Here is a 17,860-nt window from a genome sequence, read left to right as displayed (position 1 = left end):
TGAAAGTTGGCCTTTTGTGTTATTCTATTTTCGAAGATTATCTGAAATTTTGATAATGGTTGTATAGGTGTTGGGCTTTCGTTTAGCCAGCATTGGTCGGAGTCAGGAGAAAAGGCATAGGAAGATGCTGCAAGTGTGTCTGAGAGCACCGAGTTAAAGGGTCAACTGGAAGCAAAAGATGTTATGCTTACCGAGCTTAAGAAAGAGTTATCCGCTGTGAAGGAGAAATTAAAGCTTGAAAAAGAAGAGCATGAGAGGGTGATTGAGTCATTAGGGAAAAAGGAAGGTGAATTAAGTACCATGAGTGAGAAAATGGTGGAGGTGATAGTGAGAATGAAACAGATGGAATCGAACCGGCAAGTGGATATCCTTGATGCTTTTGCAGAAGGTTTTGAACGTGCTGTAATCCAGGCTAAGTTCCTTTTTCCTGGAGATGATTTTACTGCTTTGGATCCGAGCAAGATAGTTCGGAATGGTGAATTAGTTGATGATGAAGAAGGAGCAGAAGAGGGCGATGATAATTTAGCTGATTAAAGTATGTGGTTGTATTTTGAACTGTTTTTCTTGTCTTTGAGAAAAAACTGTTTATTTTGAATGGTTTGAGTTTGTCCGAGGACTTTTGTACTGTTTGTTTTATAATTGATATGTTTGTTAAATTAGGATGTGGTTAATCCTAATTTTCGTGTGCCCTTTTGTTAGGGTCTGATGCATGCACTGTGCTGATTAGGATTTTATCAGCTTTTTAGTTTGCGCATGAGGTATCAATGCGACTTTAAGTTCGGTTAATAACCTTGTAGGATTGTATTAAGAAATAGTTGGTACAAAGTATGTGCAGTAAAGTTATGCAACAATATATCCAACAAATTTTATTTAGCGCAGTACCTTTACAATCAAGATAGGTAAGCTAGCCTCGTTAAAACCTTCCCGAGCAAAACCCATGTATGGGAAAAATCTCAGGGTAGGAAAAAGAGTACTAGCATTCTGCTCTTTGTTAACTGAAATATTTCTTCAATGAACTAACATTCCAAGTGTTAGGTAGTATCGTTCCGTCCAATTCTTCTAGATGATACGCGCCTTTGCCGATTACTTTATTTATTCTGTAAGGTCCGTCCCATGTTGCGGCGAGCTTGCCATGGGAAAGTTGTTTGCGTGCTGCTTCAGTTTTTCTCAACACCAAATCGCCCTGATTAAATGATCTTGGTCTGACGATTTTGTTATGACGTTGTGCAATGCGTTGCTGCAAAGCTTTTTGCCGAGTTTCTGCTATGGTTCGAATTTCTTCAACCATGTCAAGGTCGGCCCGGCGGGCATCGTCCTGGGCTTCATGTTGCGTCCTTAGGGAGTTTTGTGATATTTCAACTGGAATCATTGCATCTGAACCATATACCAAACGAAATGGTGTTTCCTTAGTTGTTGAGTGTACCGAGGTATTGTATCCCCATAAGATCTCCGGAATAAGCTCGGCCCATAAGCCCTTAGCGTCGTCGAGTTTTTTCCGTAGGGCTTAGAGGAGGACCTTGTTGGCAGCTTCTGCTAAACCATTTGATTAAGGGTGTTCAACTGAAGAAAAATGTTGTTTGACTTTTAAATTCTGCAAAAAAGTCTGAAAATTATGGTCTATAAACTGCCGACCATTGTCAGTTACAATGTGTTGAGGTATACCAAATCTACAGATTATATGCTGCCAAACAAATGATGTTATTTGTGCCGATGTAATTCTGGCTAGAGGTTGAGCCTCAATCCACTTGGAAAAGTAATCAATTGCCACAACTAAATATTTTACCTGTCTCGGTGCCGTTGGAAAAGGTCCGAGGATATCAATTCCCCATTTATTAAATGGCCAGCTTACCGTTGATAGGTGCAATTCTTCGGCTGGGATATGTACCATAGGGGCGTGCTTCTGGCAATGATTACAAGCTCGGACTTTGTTCTGGCTGTCCTCCCATAAGGTCGGCCAATAAAAACCGGCACAAAGGATCTTGCGTGCTAGGCTCCTTGCCCCTGAATGTGTTCCACAGATGCCTTCATGAACCTCAGCTAAGGCTATTTCAGCTTCTGACCTGTCTAAGCATTTCAACAATGGTCGAGAATAACCTCGCCGATATAATTGGCCATTGATCAATGTAAAGAAAGATGCCTGTCTCTTAAACTTTTTAGTGTCTTGTACTTCTAGTGGAAGTTCTCCATTTTTAAGGTATTGGATATATGGCTTTTGCCAACTATCCTCGGTTTGGAAGTTGCCGATCATATATATGCTCGGCTCCTTCAAGGTTGACTGTAAAAGCGAAGCATTGTGTGACTGACTTGTAGCTAGTTTAGATAATGCATCTGCTCTGTGATTCTGCTCTCTTTCTATGTGTGTAATCTCAAATTTGGAAAAGCGAGCTATTAGCTTTTTCACAATTTCAAGATATTTTGATAAAATTGGATCCTTTGTCTGAAAATACTGATTTACTTGTTGGACCACCAACAAGGAATCACAATAGACATGTAAATTAATAACCTGTAATTCAATTGCTAACCTGAGCCCCGCAATGAGGGCTTCGTATTCGGCTTGATTGTTGCTGGCTCTAAAGGAGAACCGGAGAGAATGTTCAATAATAACTCCCCCGGGATTTTCCAAGAGTACCCCTGCGCCTGATCCTTGGGGGTTTGAAGCTCCATCCACAAATAACACCCAGTGTTCATTGTCTTCTTTTGGGTTTGATCCTGTAAATTCAGCAACAAAATCGGCTAGATACTGTGACTTGACAGATGATCTTGGTTGGTAATGGATATCGAACTCTGAGAGTTCGATGGACCACTTGATCAACCTCCCTGCGAGGTCGGGTCTGGCGAGTATCTGGCGTAGCGGCTGAGACGTCCTAACGTTGATTGTATGACTCTGAAAATAGGGACGAAGCCTTCTTGCTGAAAATACTAGGGCATAAGCCAACTTTTCTAACTTCGGGTAACGAAGCTCGGCATTCTGGAGTGATTTGCTCACAAAGTATACTGGCTGTTGAGCTTTATTGTTTTCTGCAACAAGAACAGCACTAACCGCTAAATCAGTAATAGACAAATACAAATATAAGGGCTCACCGATCTTAGGTTTTTGTAAAATAGGAGGTTTAGATAGAAACTGCTTTAAGTTTTGAAATGCTAATTCGGAGTTTTGGTCCCAGTGGAAAATTGTGTTCTTTCGTAAGCATTTGAAAAATTCCGCCGATTTAGACGCCAAACATGGTAGGAATCTCGATAGAGCTGCTAATCGTCCTGTCAGTCGTTGAACTTCTTTTATGGTTGTGGGACTGTTCATGTCGAGGATTGCCTGACATTTCTCCGGATTTGCCTCAATTCCTCGGCTAGTAAGAATGAAGCCGAGGAATTTTCCACCTTGGACACCAAAGGCACATTTTTCAGGGTTAAGTCTCAAGTTAAAAGCTCGGATTTGGCCGAATATTTCAGCGAGATCATTAACATGGTTTTCGCCGATCTTTGTTTTGGCGACCATGTCGTCGACATACACCTCCACGTTTCTGCCGATTTGTTGATCGAAGACTTTATTCATCAGCCGTTGGTATGTTGCCCCTGCATTCTTTAAGCCAAAAGGCATAACATTGTAGCAATAGTTACCATATTCAGTAATAAAAGCAGTTTTTTCTTGATCTGATGGGTGCATAAGGATCTGGTTGTACCCAGAATATGCATCCATAAAGCTTAATGTACCATAACCGCAAGAATTATCTACTAAAGCATCAATTGAAGGTAAAGGATATGCGTCCTTTGGACATGCTTTGTTTAAATCAGTAAAATCAACGCACATGCGCCATTTACCGTTATGTTTCTTTACCATTACGATGTTGGCTAGCCAAGTTGTGAACCTGATTTCTCGTATGAAGCTGGCGTCGATCAGTTTTTTAACCTCGGCCATGGATGCCAGTCTTTTTTCTGTGCCTAGGTTTCTTTTCTTTTGGGTTACTGGTCGGGCTGCTGGATTAATAGCGAGCTTGTGTGTAATAACAGAAGGATCTATTCCTGGCATGTCTCTTGATGTCCACGCAAATAGGTCGGCATTCTGTCTCAAAAAATTAGTTAGCTGGTTTTTTTCTTCACCTTTCATGGATGTGCCGACGAAAGTGAATTTGGTCGGGTCATCTGTCAAGATAAGTTTCACTAGCTCTTCATTAGGTAAAGGGCGTTCTTGAAGGTTGGCTCGGAGGTCAAGCTCGTTTAACATCGGCTGCTCGGCTCCTATGGAGTTTACTCGTCTGTCACCACTTCTCTTGATAGGCTTTAGGCTTGTGTTATAACAGTGCCGAGCTTCTTGTAAATCGCCATGAACTACGGCTATCGTGTCGTCCTGCACAGGAAACTTAACACAGAGATGAACAGTTGATACTATTGCAGCAAACCTGTTTAAAAAGGGTCGTCCCAAAACGAGATTGTATGGGCTGAAAGTGTCCACCACTAGGTATTGAATATCTTGTGTTCTAGATAGTGGCTGATCACCTAATGTGGTTTGTAACCACACTGAACCCATGACCGGGACTCGCTCTCCTGAAAACCCGATCAAGTCTCCTACAGAAGGTTGCAAAATGTTAGTACTTAATTTCATTTTTTCAAATGTGGTAAAGAATAAAACGTCGGCGCTGCTGCCTGGATCCAGCAGTACTTTCCGAACTATTAAATCGCCCAGCTGAATGGAGATGACAACAGGGTCATCCAAATTTGCGTCATGAGCAACAAAATCGGTCGGGTAAAACGTCATCTCAGGTAATCTTTGTGTCGGTTGAGGATTGTTGGCCGTATCCCCAAGGGCGAGCATTGCTCTGTATGTGCGCTTTCTGGCGGAGCTTGTAGGTCCTCCTCCTGCATATCCCCCTGAGATGCAATTAATTACACCTCTAGGTTGAATGGGGGCCTTCTCCTTGTCTTTTGACGAGGTTCCTGTGGGGGGTGGTAGAAGTTGACCTTTTTTGCATATGGCCCGTTATGAATTTATCAAGGTGCCCCTGTCTTGCCAAGCGCTCAAGGAGATCTTTGGCGATCACACATTCATCGGTCGTATGACCGAACTTTTGATGGAACGTGCAATACTTAGATTTATCAGCATTTTTTGGTTCTGGATAACTCCCGGCTTTCCGTGGAGGTTTGATCAGCTTGGAATTTAGTATTTCCTTGATGATATCATCCCGTTTGGCATTGAACTGTGTGTATGACTCGTAGCGAGGTGTTGGTCTGAAATTCTTCCTACTCTCACGAGGCTTCTCGTCGTCTTTGGTGGTTGCCGACCTTTCTGACTTGCGAGCTTGGCGAAGCTCCTCAATGTCTATTTGCCCTTTGGCCTTTTCACGGAACTCGGCTAGAGTCTTTGGTTTAGCTACCGCTATGGCCTCCTGAAATTTTCCTGGGCGGAGGCCGCTCTTGATGGCGTGTAAATGGACTTCGGGATGGAGGTCGGGAATCCTCATTGCTATCTTTGTAAAGCGGGTGATGTAGTCCTTCAGGCTTTCTTGAGGGCCTTGTTTAATGGTCGTCAAGTAGTCTGAATCATGTAGGTATATAGCAGATGCTGCAAAGTGATCTTCAAATTGCTTTGCTAACTCCTGAAATCGGGAAATAGAGTCTGCAGGCAAAGAACAAAACCAGTCAAGTGCAGGACCATCTAAAAAGGAAGGAAAACAACGACATAAAATAGGGTCAGATGCACCGTTAACGATCATTATTGATCGGAATTTCTTGATGTGTTGCTTTGGGTCTCCCAACCTATCATATGGAGTTAATGTTGTTGGTAAGGTAAATTGCCGAGGTAGTTGGAAATTCATGATATCTGCTGTGAATGGTCCTGTGGAGTTGTCAAGCTCATCTCCATCAGTCTCGGCTCTTTTTTCGTTGTCCCGAGGACCGCCGTCGTCGTTGTCTTGAGGTGTTTCCGAGACATGTGTGCGGTGTTCATCCTCATTGTTTCGCTCATTATGCTCGTTACCGTGTTCCAGGCGAGCGTTGACTAATTATTCAATCTGTTGTTGCATTCGCAGGTTATCGTTTCTCATATGCTCGTTTGTCTCAGCCATGCGCTGGTTTGCCTGCTGAAGCTCGGTTACCATGCGTAGAAGCTCGGATGGTGTGGGAGGAGGTGCGTCAGCCATTGTTGGTCGTCGAGGTGTTTGGGGCTTAAGAAAAAGAAGGTTTCAAATTTCGGGTCCCACGGTGGGCGCCAAATGTTCTTGCCTTGTTGTAGCCGAATTATAGGTCGTCCCCGAGTAAGAGGAGGCCGAGCTTATCTTCAAATAGCACCACTCCACCGTTCAGCAAGTTAACCGAGAATAAAAAAGGGGGAAGTACCTGCAAAAAGTACTCCGACGCTCAAGTCAGTTTTGAGAAATTTTATGAAAAAGTCTCTTTAGTTCAGAATGATCTACCTTTACCATTCTCTGTCGATTGCCTTTATAACCGAGGTGTTATAACGGTAATATTCTTTACTTTGCCGTTTCTGATATAACCGATCAGAAGGTCATTCATTGCCATAAATTCGGCATTATTGATATGTCAGTTACAAAGGTATTAGCCGAGTTATAACTCGTAACCGATGTATAACGGCCGTATCACATATATTACTAAATAAAACAGTAAATTAATAGAGACATTTAATTCACCAATAGTTATGTGGTACTCATATGGACCATTAGTATATTTGTGATATATAATCCATATATGCAGAGAACTGTTAAATTAATTAATACAAGCATTATATGATATTTAAAAAGACAATAAACTAATATATAATCATTTTTTATTTATAAAAAATAATCATAATATATATAGGAGTTTTCTACGCGTATTCAATATATATATATATATATATATATAGTTAAAAAAAAAAGCAAGAGCGATGCAAAATACCAATGTCCAAATAAAGAGCAGTGCATTTTTTATTTTTTAATAATATATAAGGCTGCGTTTGTCTATAGAGATAGGACACTAGAGCAACTAAAAAGAGATTCTTTAACCAGAAAGAATTCAGTTCAGATGTAGGATATCTATCCAAAAGTTTTCGCAACTCAATCACGTATGATGAAATCATCGAAGATTTGACATTTTTGAACTCTATCTATAACTCTTTGTAGGCTCGAAAAACAAAGAGAAGATGTGTACAAACGAGATATCCAGCAACAAGAAGAAGGAAAAGAATTGAATAGAGAAACTCTCGAACATTTAGCGATCTCAGATGTGTCGATATCAATGGTGACTCATTATTTTGATGAAAAATTTCTTCGGACAGAAGAAGATTATGTAAACACTTACTCGAAATAGGGACACTAAGACACAAAATTGTGTTTAGCAGAGGAGATATGGACAGAGACAATATATTCAGAAACACTAAATTAGTGTATTTTGTGTCTATTATGACAGAAAAGACAGAAACACTAATAAAGAATACAATTTATTTTTTCTTTTTTCTTTTATTATTCTTATTAATTTTTTATAATTATATTTTTTATTGTTATATTTTTATCTCAAATTTTTTGAATAAAAAAATGAGAATAAATTAAATTTTCATAATTTATTCTAATTTATTATCAAATAAAATACAAAAATATAAAATTTTGTGTTTTTGTCTATCAGTATTTTATCATATTCTTAATATCTTATCCTATCTTATTTTTAAAAACAAACTCAGCCTAAAATATTGATGAATTAGAGTACATATGAAGTGAGAGAACGGGACGGAATAAATTTTGTGGTGTTGGGAGGGGGCCTGAGTTCCGTAATGAGTTCACTGCACTCTGTGACAGCGAGACGTGCAAATATATATATGCCTTCAATTATGACTCTCTAGAGCATTGTTCATGCTGGACAACAAAATTAGGTTAATAATACAAAATTGTTCAAGATATAAATCATGCCATAAATAAACAACTACAGTATCTTGGGATTGGATAAATATATAGACTAATTAAGTTTTTTATTTTTTATTTTATCTAAATAAAGGTGCACAAGTGGTTAATAATGTATATATATAATCTTCATCAAAGTCTTCTCAATTGTAACCCTATTTAATGTTATAGTTTATTTTCCCGTAAAGAGTGATTAAGAATGATTTCATTTCTAACTAATAATTATGATCGGTTATATACCTAGAGCTTAGGTGGAGATCATGACTATGGACCTTTTTGTTATTCTTAAACAAGTTAAGGCTACTCATCAATTAGTCACATTGAATGTCCCAAAATAATTTCTCTAGGATAAATCAATATACGGTAAGTACATAGCATAGTTTTAAATATTGCAGAAATTTAAATCTTGTCATATATAAAGCAACTCATTAACCAATAACAAATTTTTAAATAAAATTTAGATTTGTAATTGATTAATTCTTAATTTATTAAATTAAGAGATACAATAGATAACCAAAGCAACTAACACTAATCTTGTTTATTTATTTATTTGTATGGAGTTTATTCTCATAATATTTAAACTAGGAGGCTAATCACACTATAAGAAAACTAAGTAATATTGAAGGCCAATAAAAATAGTTATTTTGATAGAATTTTTTTGCGATTATTAGTTGTCAAAAAATATTTAATATTGTTGGAAAAGGATTTAAAAATATTTTTGACAACAACTTAATTAAGTATTTATTAACAATATTTTTATTCAAAAATATTATGTGCATGCTAATTAAAAATCAGCCACTATATATTTATATATAAATACATATATTATTTGATTTATTTTTAATATTTATTTTATATTTAAATATATATTTTATATCGGTGATTAATTTAATTTAGTAGTTAATTTTTTATATATATACATAATATGATTGACTTTTATTAATATTTATTTTTTATGATCAATAATAACTAATTGTCAATAGAGATATTGTCAATGAAGATTTTTTTTGTTTTTTACAATTAAGTGACAGTTAAATATATCTTTGAATAATTTTTAAAATAATTATTATTGACCGTCAATAATATTATAGGCTTTTTATGACAATTAATAATCATTAAAATATATTTAAACGTTTTTTGCTAAAATATTCTTTTTCATTGATTTTTTTTAATGTTAATTCCGCCAACTATTTAATCATAGGCAACGAATTAAAAGTTTTAAATATATATATATAATAGGAAGAGTTTCAAGTATACCGGAAACACTTGTGATCCAATTGTTTTAACCGTTGATCTGAATTATAAAAAATATATATAATATATATTAATTGAAATCAACGGTTAAAATAATTAGAACACCGGTGTTTCCGGTACACTTAAAATTTTTCCTATATATACGTTTATTTATCTTGTTTCTTTTGTATCGCTCAAGACAAATGAAATAATTAACATTGAGGACATACATACGTACTTTTGCTTTGCACTTTTACTACCCTTTGATGATTATTAGAGCTACATTATTGTCATTTCCTAGTGCTGTATGTATGGTGAACAAACAACTACTATAGTATTATAGGTGTCTAAATATATGTGGTCTAATTAGCTAGGTTGGTTAAGATGATGAGAATTTTTTACATTAACACACAGATACAAAGCCTGCAAGGATTGTATCATTAGCTTAATAATAAGCTGAACAACTATCACTTAGCTTATGAATCTCAGAGAATTAATTAGAAAGGGACAAGAATAAGAGAGAAGAAGGAGCTTATCAAGATTTGGCACATGTATGTCTAGTGTCCCAATAGAACATCCATAGTGTCACTTCATGATTGATGATCACAAAATTTGATTCATCAATTACAGTACTAGCTAGCAAGTAAGAAGGGGATAGATGGTGAAAAATGGTAGGGACTAAGAATTGGAATGGGGCCAAATAGGGGCCACCATGCCTCATACATAGCGTAGTAACTTTTGCTTTTCTTTTTTCCTTTTTCTTTTAGGGCGTTGCCTGTTCCATTACGTCACCACCAACATACACACCCTTTTTAGACATTTCTTTACTCTAATTTTTAAGAATAGAAAAAAAAATTCAACCAATAAATTAAATTGAGTAATTTTATGAATTTCGTGGGGCTAATATTTAGAAAATATTTCATCTCGAAGGCAACACTTGAAAAAGAGTTTTACAATGCTTTTAACTCTTCGTTCATATAAATTAACTTTTGTAATGATAATAATTTTCTTAAGGTCTTGTAACATTGAGAACTAACCAATTAAAAAGGACAATTTGCATAGAGTTCTAATTAGCAAAAGGCCAAATGAAGTATCACAAAAGGGAAAGTACGAGAAACTAACGAAATATTTGTACAATATGTACAATGAAAATTTAGGGAGTATTAGAAATATAACCATTAGTGTTATTTTTTTCCATCAGCTGAAACTTTTGGAATGAATAGTATCATGACATAGTATTAGAGCGCTAGATCCAAAAAGTCAAGAGTCTATTATATACATTGTACAAATAGTCTATTATCTCCCTAGCGGGAGTCATCACAAAATAGAATTGTTGAAATATTGGCTCTTAAAAAGAATATTATGTTATGAGTATTGTGGGATTAACATCTAAAGAAGAGTTTTATATCAAGCTAAGGATAAAAAAAATCTGATAAAATTTCAAACTCTTTCACTATATAAACTAGTTATTGTAGTAATAGTTCTCCTAAAATAATTTTATAGCTTATCATAAATAATTGCAATAGCAAATAGTATATTATATATTAACAAAAGAATTAATACAATAAATTTAGAAGTTCCAATAGATGATAATATTATATATATTACAAAGAGCAATGATATGTAACTAATAAAATTTATTGTTTTTAGTTAATTAATATTTGACTAACAAAAATAATTTTAAATCGATATAAAAAATATAATCATATTATATATATATATTATTAAAATCAGTTATTAGTATAAAATATATATTATAATAAATTAAATAACACATATATGTATATATAAATAATAAGTAGTTCATTGCCAATGAATTATAGTCCAAATGACATAATTTCTCCATACTCAATTAAGAGGTTGCGGGTTCGAGTCTCCTATCTTTCGTAAAAAAAAAATAATAAAAAAAATAATAAGTAGCTCATTTTCATGTATAAATAATATGTTTCAAAAAAAAAATTGTTAATTTTAGTAACTCCTGAAATCCCTTTAAGATTCTTCATGTGTCTGTCCTCTTAGTTAGTTCCTCTCACATTCAACCCTTTAACTTCCTCTCTCTCTCTCTCTCTCTCTTAAGCTTCTACACAAGACAGATATGGATTTAGAAAGAGACTCTTAGCTTATTGAGTGAGAGAGAGGGAGAGCAAAATCTGGCATTGTCCTCTGTTGGTTTATGGTTAGGTGATGGTGGTAGAGGTGGCAGCTGAGAGATCCAACCATTTGGCTCTATCTGCCATCTTTAATCTCCGCGTTAGTTCCTTCAATTCCTTTTCTTCAAAACTTTTGCACCAATTCAGTGACATAACACTACACATATTGTTATTCTTTGCCACATAACAAACACAACCAAACTGCATCCACTCATTATTATTCATTAGGGTTTCTATTTTATTCCTCATCACACCTTGCTTTCTGTGCCTTCTTCACTTCTTGTGCTTGTTCTGTTCATCCTTTTTCTTTCTCCTCGGGATCTGAAACGCTTTCCATTCCCGAGGGACTTGTCTTTAGCTACTATCTTTTGATCTCATTCTCAAACTCAAACTCAAACTCAAACTCAAGCACTACTCACCATTTCCGGAGCAAGATTATCGATTTCTGCCACGCAACCTAAGACTTGTTTCTGTGAGCTCTCATACACTTTCTCTCATTTCATTACCTTTTTTAGTTTTTCTTTTTTACATATTCATGATATCTTGAGTTATAAATTAAATATACAGAGTCTCTAATATATGTATGACATGTATTGTGGCACTAATTAAATAGAGTATGCTTATTTATGAATTTTGTTAATAACCAATGTTCTTAAAGTAATTATTAACATTTTCAATGACAGAAAGTAGCATATCTTTTGATATTTTGATTCTTTATTTTATTTCAAATATTTAATTTTAGTAACCTTAGCTTCTTAATTAGTACTCTCTTAAAATACTGATTAATTAATAATATCTTAAAGTCATTATTATGTGCAGTTTGTTCTATAAGATGGAGGTATTGAAACTTTTCTGTAGATTAATTTGGAGATGTTAAAAACAAGCAATTACTTAAAAGTGATCAAAATTAATGAAAAAAACAAAAGGGCAGATTTGATTTCCATGTTCATATTTTGAATGGTTGATGATCTCGGATGTTGTGTCTTATTTGGCTAAACATACTGTGACACATAATAAGAAGGTTCATGAACTTTATTCTTTAGAAGCATGGGTCACATAAATCAGTGGGAATCACAATGAGTGACACGCACTATATTGTATGTATATATATGTTGATCTAGTAACATACTTAGTTAGTATTGTGTGTGTGCATGTCCATTATCACATGTGTGTTGACTATGTGAACATTTTCACACGCATAATCATATCATCATGGTCTTGCTTTTTTCTCCATCTACACTTTATAACGACAAACCATATTGGATATCAATTCTTGTTCTTCTTTTACAACATTTTTCACTTCCATGGTTCTTATATGTTATAGGCCACATGTGCACATTTTGATGAGACACTTGGGGGGGGGGGGGGGGGGAGATATACAATATAATTTGTTATATTTCCGTCTTCAAATATCACAAATTAAATCCCTATGCTTATAATTGGATTAATTATGTCGTCATTATACTACTACGTACATACTGTAGGAGGTGTAATTAATTTGGTATTGTTTTTCATTATTGTTGGCACTTGTTGATATAATCAAAAGTAAATATTAGATGGTGTAAGTTTATAGCTTAAAAGACGCTACTCTGTAAATATTTGGAAAATGTCCGAATTGGCCTTATTATGAAATAGTTAGGGATTGAAAGAGCAAGAGGGATAAAAGTAACTTGTAGAGTAATAAATTATTATAAAGGTGTTCTTGCATTGTCACTAAGGCTGCGTTTTGTTTTTTCTCAGAATAGTACAGAACAAGACACTGAAAACATGATAGGATAAGACACTGATGAATAGAGACATAAAATTTTATGTTTTTGTATTTTATTTGGTGATAAACTAGAACAAATTATAAAAATCTAATTTATTCTCAATTTTTTTCATTCAAAAAATTTGAGATGAAAAATATAATAATAAAAAAATATAATTATAAAAAATGAATAAAAATAATGAAAAAAAAGAATAAAAAATAAGTTGTGTCCTTTGTTAGTGTTCCCGTGTCCTTTCTGTCAGGATAGACATAAAATACACTAATTTAGTGTCTCTAGACACACTGTTTCTGTTCATATCTCCTCAATCAAACATAATTTTGTGTCTTAATGTCCATGTCTCAGTGTCTTATTTCTGTAAATAAACGGAGCGTAATAAATTGGGCAAGTGAAGGCACAATGCATTAAGGGGATGGAAGTATCTTACTATATATTTTTTGCAGGAGTGAAAAATTGGATGGAGAATATGAATAGTTTTTGTCATGTTCCCCCGGGTTTTAGATTCCACCCGACGGATGAAGAACTTGTTGATTACTACCTTAGGAAGAAGGTTAGTTCAAGGAAGATTGAGCTTGATGTAATCAAAGATGTTGACCTCTACAAAATTGAGCCATGGGACCTTCAAGGTATAATACACATGCATGCATAGACTATATGTATTGTGAGGCATATATATTGTTAATTAATGAATAAGTTGTTCAAATTTTGAAGAGATATGCAGGATAGGAAGAGAAGAGGAGAATGAATGGTATTTCTTTAGCCACAAGGATAAGAAGTATCCAACAGGAACAAGAACAAATAGGGCAACAGCAGCTGGGTTTTGGAAAGCAACGGGAAGAGACAAAGCTATATATTCAAAGCATGATCTCATAGGGATGAGGAAGACATTAGTCTTTTATAAAGGGAGAGCTCCTAATGGACAAAAATCGGATTGGATCATGCACGAATATCGCCTTGAAACCGATGAAAATGCCGCACCACAGGCAAGTTTTAACTCTATATTTTTCGCTCATACAAATATTTGCATACATATATACATATACACATGAATGCATGCATGCATGGATGCAGGAAGAAGGATGGGTGGTGTGTAGAGTATTCAAGAAGAGAGTAACAACGATGCGTAAAATGATGATGAGAGAGCATGATGAGTCTCCTAATTCTTCTTGTTGGTACGATGACCAAGAATTCATGATGATGGAATCGCCAACAAAGCAACAATCCTCTATTCTTCTTCATCAATCCACCAATAACCATTCCAATTTGATGCAGCTACCACCGTATCCTCTCATCAAGAAAGAGCTTCATCACCCATCATCATCATCATCGTCATACCCCTTCCTTCAGCTTCCACTCTTAGAGTCTCATCAACAATCTGCTGCTGCACCTTCCTCCATTTCTGAACAACTCATCATGCCACCACCAATTGGAGGAGGAGAACAAGTCCCGAGTTTTCAGTCATTCTTCAATAATGAACAACAAGAAGTAGGAGTTCTTGATTGGAGAGTTCTTGACAAGTTTGTTGCTTCACAACTTAGTCAAGATGATAATCATGCATCCTCTAATAGTATTGTACAAGATCTCACACAGGAAATTGTTATGGTGCCTCACAATGATGCTGCATCAACATCAAACTCCCTCACCTCCCCAATTGATTTGTGGAAATAGCATCATGGATTCCACCATATTATAAATTCCTCGTTTTGGGTACTTACTAATTACATTATTTTACATATATATATATATATATTAGATACAATTAAATCTTCAACTGCAACTACTCTTTAAGTTCATGTACATATATAAACCTGCTAATATATAATGGGATGGAGGGCATGCATGAATTTAACTATTAGCTTCATTCTGATGCCTCCACCATTTTTAATTATGACAGTCAAATAGTTAGTAACAAGACATATTCACCTTACTTAGTTTTAATTTGCGGGGTTTGAATTAAGTTGTATTGTTTGCTACGGATTATTATGATGGGCACTACTTAAATTTGTTTTTATCATTGTAGCTAAGTCAAAACTACTCAAACAGCAACAGCTGCTGTTTTTATTTGATTACTGTTGACCTGTGTTTGTATCGTATTTGTGTTTGTATGTTACAATTAAAAGAAATAAATTGTTCCATATATTCTTTGTTTGTTGCGAATTTGCTTTTTAATAGTTGTAATAAAACTACTACTTTTAAAAATTTCAGTTGATAAGAAGAGATATATATCTTTTATATAAGAAATTTTTTTTTAATTTACGCAAATTTTATATAATTTTTTTCTAGTAAAAGTTTATTTTTATTTTTTAAGTCAACATTTACAAGTATTAAATTTTAAATTTTTTAATTATAAAAAATTTAATATTATATTATAAAATTATCTTTTTAAAAAAATTAAATTAATAAAAAATACATAAATAATTATATCTCTAATAATATTTAACATTTCATCCTATACAAGAGACTGACTAATCCAATTTATTTAACACATATTCATGGTTAAACATTTTCAATTCGTCCTTAAACTCTTATTATCTATCCACCAACCTAAACTATTGTCAAATTGAGTTACACCATATTAGTAAAACCTGTGTTTAACAATAACTTATTGTTTCTTCATTGAATATGGTTTGGCTTTCTTCGGAAGTGGTACAATAATTAAAATATTATCTTTGGGCTCAGGATTATATATTGAATAAAAAGGCCAGGAGATGAAAATGTTTATTAACCTTGATTAATAATATTTGAATCCATAATTACTCTTGATCTTCACTATCATATATATAGCCGCATATTTGTCGCATGTTTCCTTTCCTTGGAAACAAAGATTAAAAAGTATAATGATGATTGATAGATGGTCCCTCAGCTCTCGAGCGTCGAGAATCAATATCTTATGCTAATTAAGACAAAAGGTTAATGAGACCTTAATTATATATTATATATAAAAAATATTATTTACACATCAAAAGCAATCACTAAAATATAATAAAATTAGTCTATTTATTTTTATATAATAAATATATATGTAATTTATTTTATTTTTAATATGTATTTTATATTTTAATATATTTTTTACATTCGTAACTAATTTAGGTGATTACTTTTAATATATATTTAGTATGATTATATTAATATATATTCTCAAAAAGTTGGAATTGAAGAATCACATATCTAAACCATAGAATTTTGCATTGTCCCCACACATTAGGGACCTGAGATCCTTATCAATATGGCTTGTGTGCTAATATTTGATGATGAAGCAAAAAAAAAAAAAAAAAAAAAAAAAGGAATAATAAACGACAGTAGTGAATGATATTAGATAGACAAGATAATGAGAGGGAGCTCGGTACCACACTTATTCTTTGCTGCCAAGTCTCGCATGTGCCTTCAATTAAATCTTTGAGGTTTGATTTAGAAGGCAAGCAATAATATCGAAGATATTATATGTATAGCCTAAGCTTGAAATTGGTTTATATATATTATATTATATAAGAAGATAGCTTTTTAGTTATTCCAAGTGGCAATATATATCATCGAAAAGAAATTATTAGAGTCATGATATTTAGGGTTTGAAAAAGTACAGAGGACAATAATGTTTTTTTCTTAATAATCTAAATAATAAGTTAAAAAAAATTAATTTTAAATTAATTAAATATAATTTTTATTTAAATGATTAGTAAACCAGTTCACGTTATTCATCTTTTATTATTTATCTGACAGGATTGTTAAAATTTACAGTGTAAGTGTCTTATAATATTTGTTACTTTTAAGACTTGTTGAGAAAACTTTAAATTTTAACAAATAAAATTATTAAATGGCAATAGATGAGAGTAGAAATGTATATGTGTATATATTATGCATGTAATTATTTGAAGAAAGATATATATGGTAGCTAGTTGGTTCAGAAAACATGAAATCTTACTAGGCCTGGTAAATTAAGTCAACAATATCAAAACAACCAATCACCTGAGACAAAATTAGTTATCTCTAAAAACATATAAAGAAGAAGCTAAGAGCAGGGATGAAAAAAGCACCACACATATGGTTTAGTAGTTATAGTATACTAAGAGTAATAAGTATAATACAGAACAGATGACATAGAGATTTTCGGCATAGAAGATAACACAGGCAGTGAATGGAGATATATTGATAGCTCTCTCTCTCTCTCTCTCTCTAAAAATATGAATGACAATTGAACTATATAAGCTAGCTAGAGATGAGAGTAGTATATATATATGTGCAAGAGAGAAGAAGCACAAGCTAGCTATAAGGGCAGTGCAGAGATAGAGATGTAGATAGAGATAGAGATAAGACTTTATTCATTTAGTTTTTTAATTATATATATGGTATTAGTTCTTGTGAAGTCAAGTTACATGGTCTTCTTCTCTTTAAAGCACCAACACACTCATGAATCATGTTCCAGGTGGCTGTAACAACGCTAAATAAAGAAAAGTAATAAGCAGCCATAGAAATGGAGGAACCGCTGATCATTAAGTTGTGGATTCCAAGGTATCAAAAGTAGTGGTGTAGTTCTAAGTCAGAGAGAGACTTTTTTATTTTTGACCGTATTAACTAAACTTGTTGGCGTGACAATTTCCTTCATGTTATTATTATTGTGTGGATGCAATGCAATAATTAGGGTTTACAGAGTGTGAATTTATTTAATAAGTATATATATATGGTGTATGTTGTTTGTAATGGAAGCTAAGGAATCATAAACATGTATAATTATATTGACAGATTCACACCCAGAAAATGAAAGGGATTAAGAAGCTCCATGTGAGTGCTATTATGTTAGCCCCATCAAACGTAATATATGTCCCACCATGCATGA

General features: G+C 33.9%; 2 protein-coding genes across 2 annotated transcripts; one reads left to right on the top strand and one right to left on the bottom strand.

Moving 5' to 3' along the window:
• Positions 1–991: 991 nt before the first annotated feature.
• On the bottom strand, positions 992–6,131 carry LOC148569892 (uncharacterized). The gene is made up of 4 exons (XM_088506707.1): positions 6,059–6,131; positions 5,036–5,989; positions 1,966–4,953; positions 992–1,374 (listed from the first exon to the last, which is right to left on the bottom strand). The coding sequence occupies exons 1-4, from the start codon at positions 6,129–6,131 to the stop codon at positions 992–994; spliced, it is 4,398 nt and encodes a 1,465-aa protein (XP_088362833.1).
• Positions 6,132–11,096: 4,965 nt separating this feature from the next.
• LOC107629728 (uncharacterized) lies at positions 11,097–15,166 on the top strand. Its single transcript, XM_016332603.3, has 4 exons — positions 11,097–11,735; positions 13,473–13,655; positions 13,741–14,012; positions 14,101–15,166. Exons 2-4 carry the CDS (start codon positions 13,487–13,489, stop codon positions 14,695–14,697), a joined length of 1,038 nt encoding a protein of 345 aa, XP_016188089.1. The 5' UTR covers positions 11,097–11,735; positions 13,473–13,486; the 3' UTR covers positions 14,698–15,166.
• Positions 15,167–17,860: the final 2,694 nt, after the last annotated feature.

This window comes from Arachis ipaensis, chromosome B3 (assembly GCF_059453495.1).
Source record: "Arachis ipaensis isolate K30076 ecotype BB chromosome B3, ASM5945349v1, whole genome shotgun sequence".
Classification (NCBI taxonomy): domain Eukaryota; kingdom Viridiplantae; phylum Streptophyta; class Magnoliopsida; order Fabales; family Fabaceae; genus Arachis; species Arachis ipaensis.
This window is presented reverse-complemented; position numbering and strand designations above follow the sequence as displayed.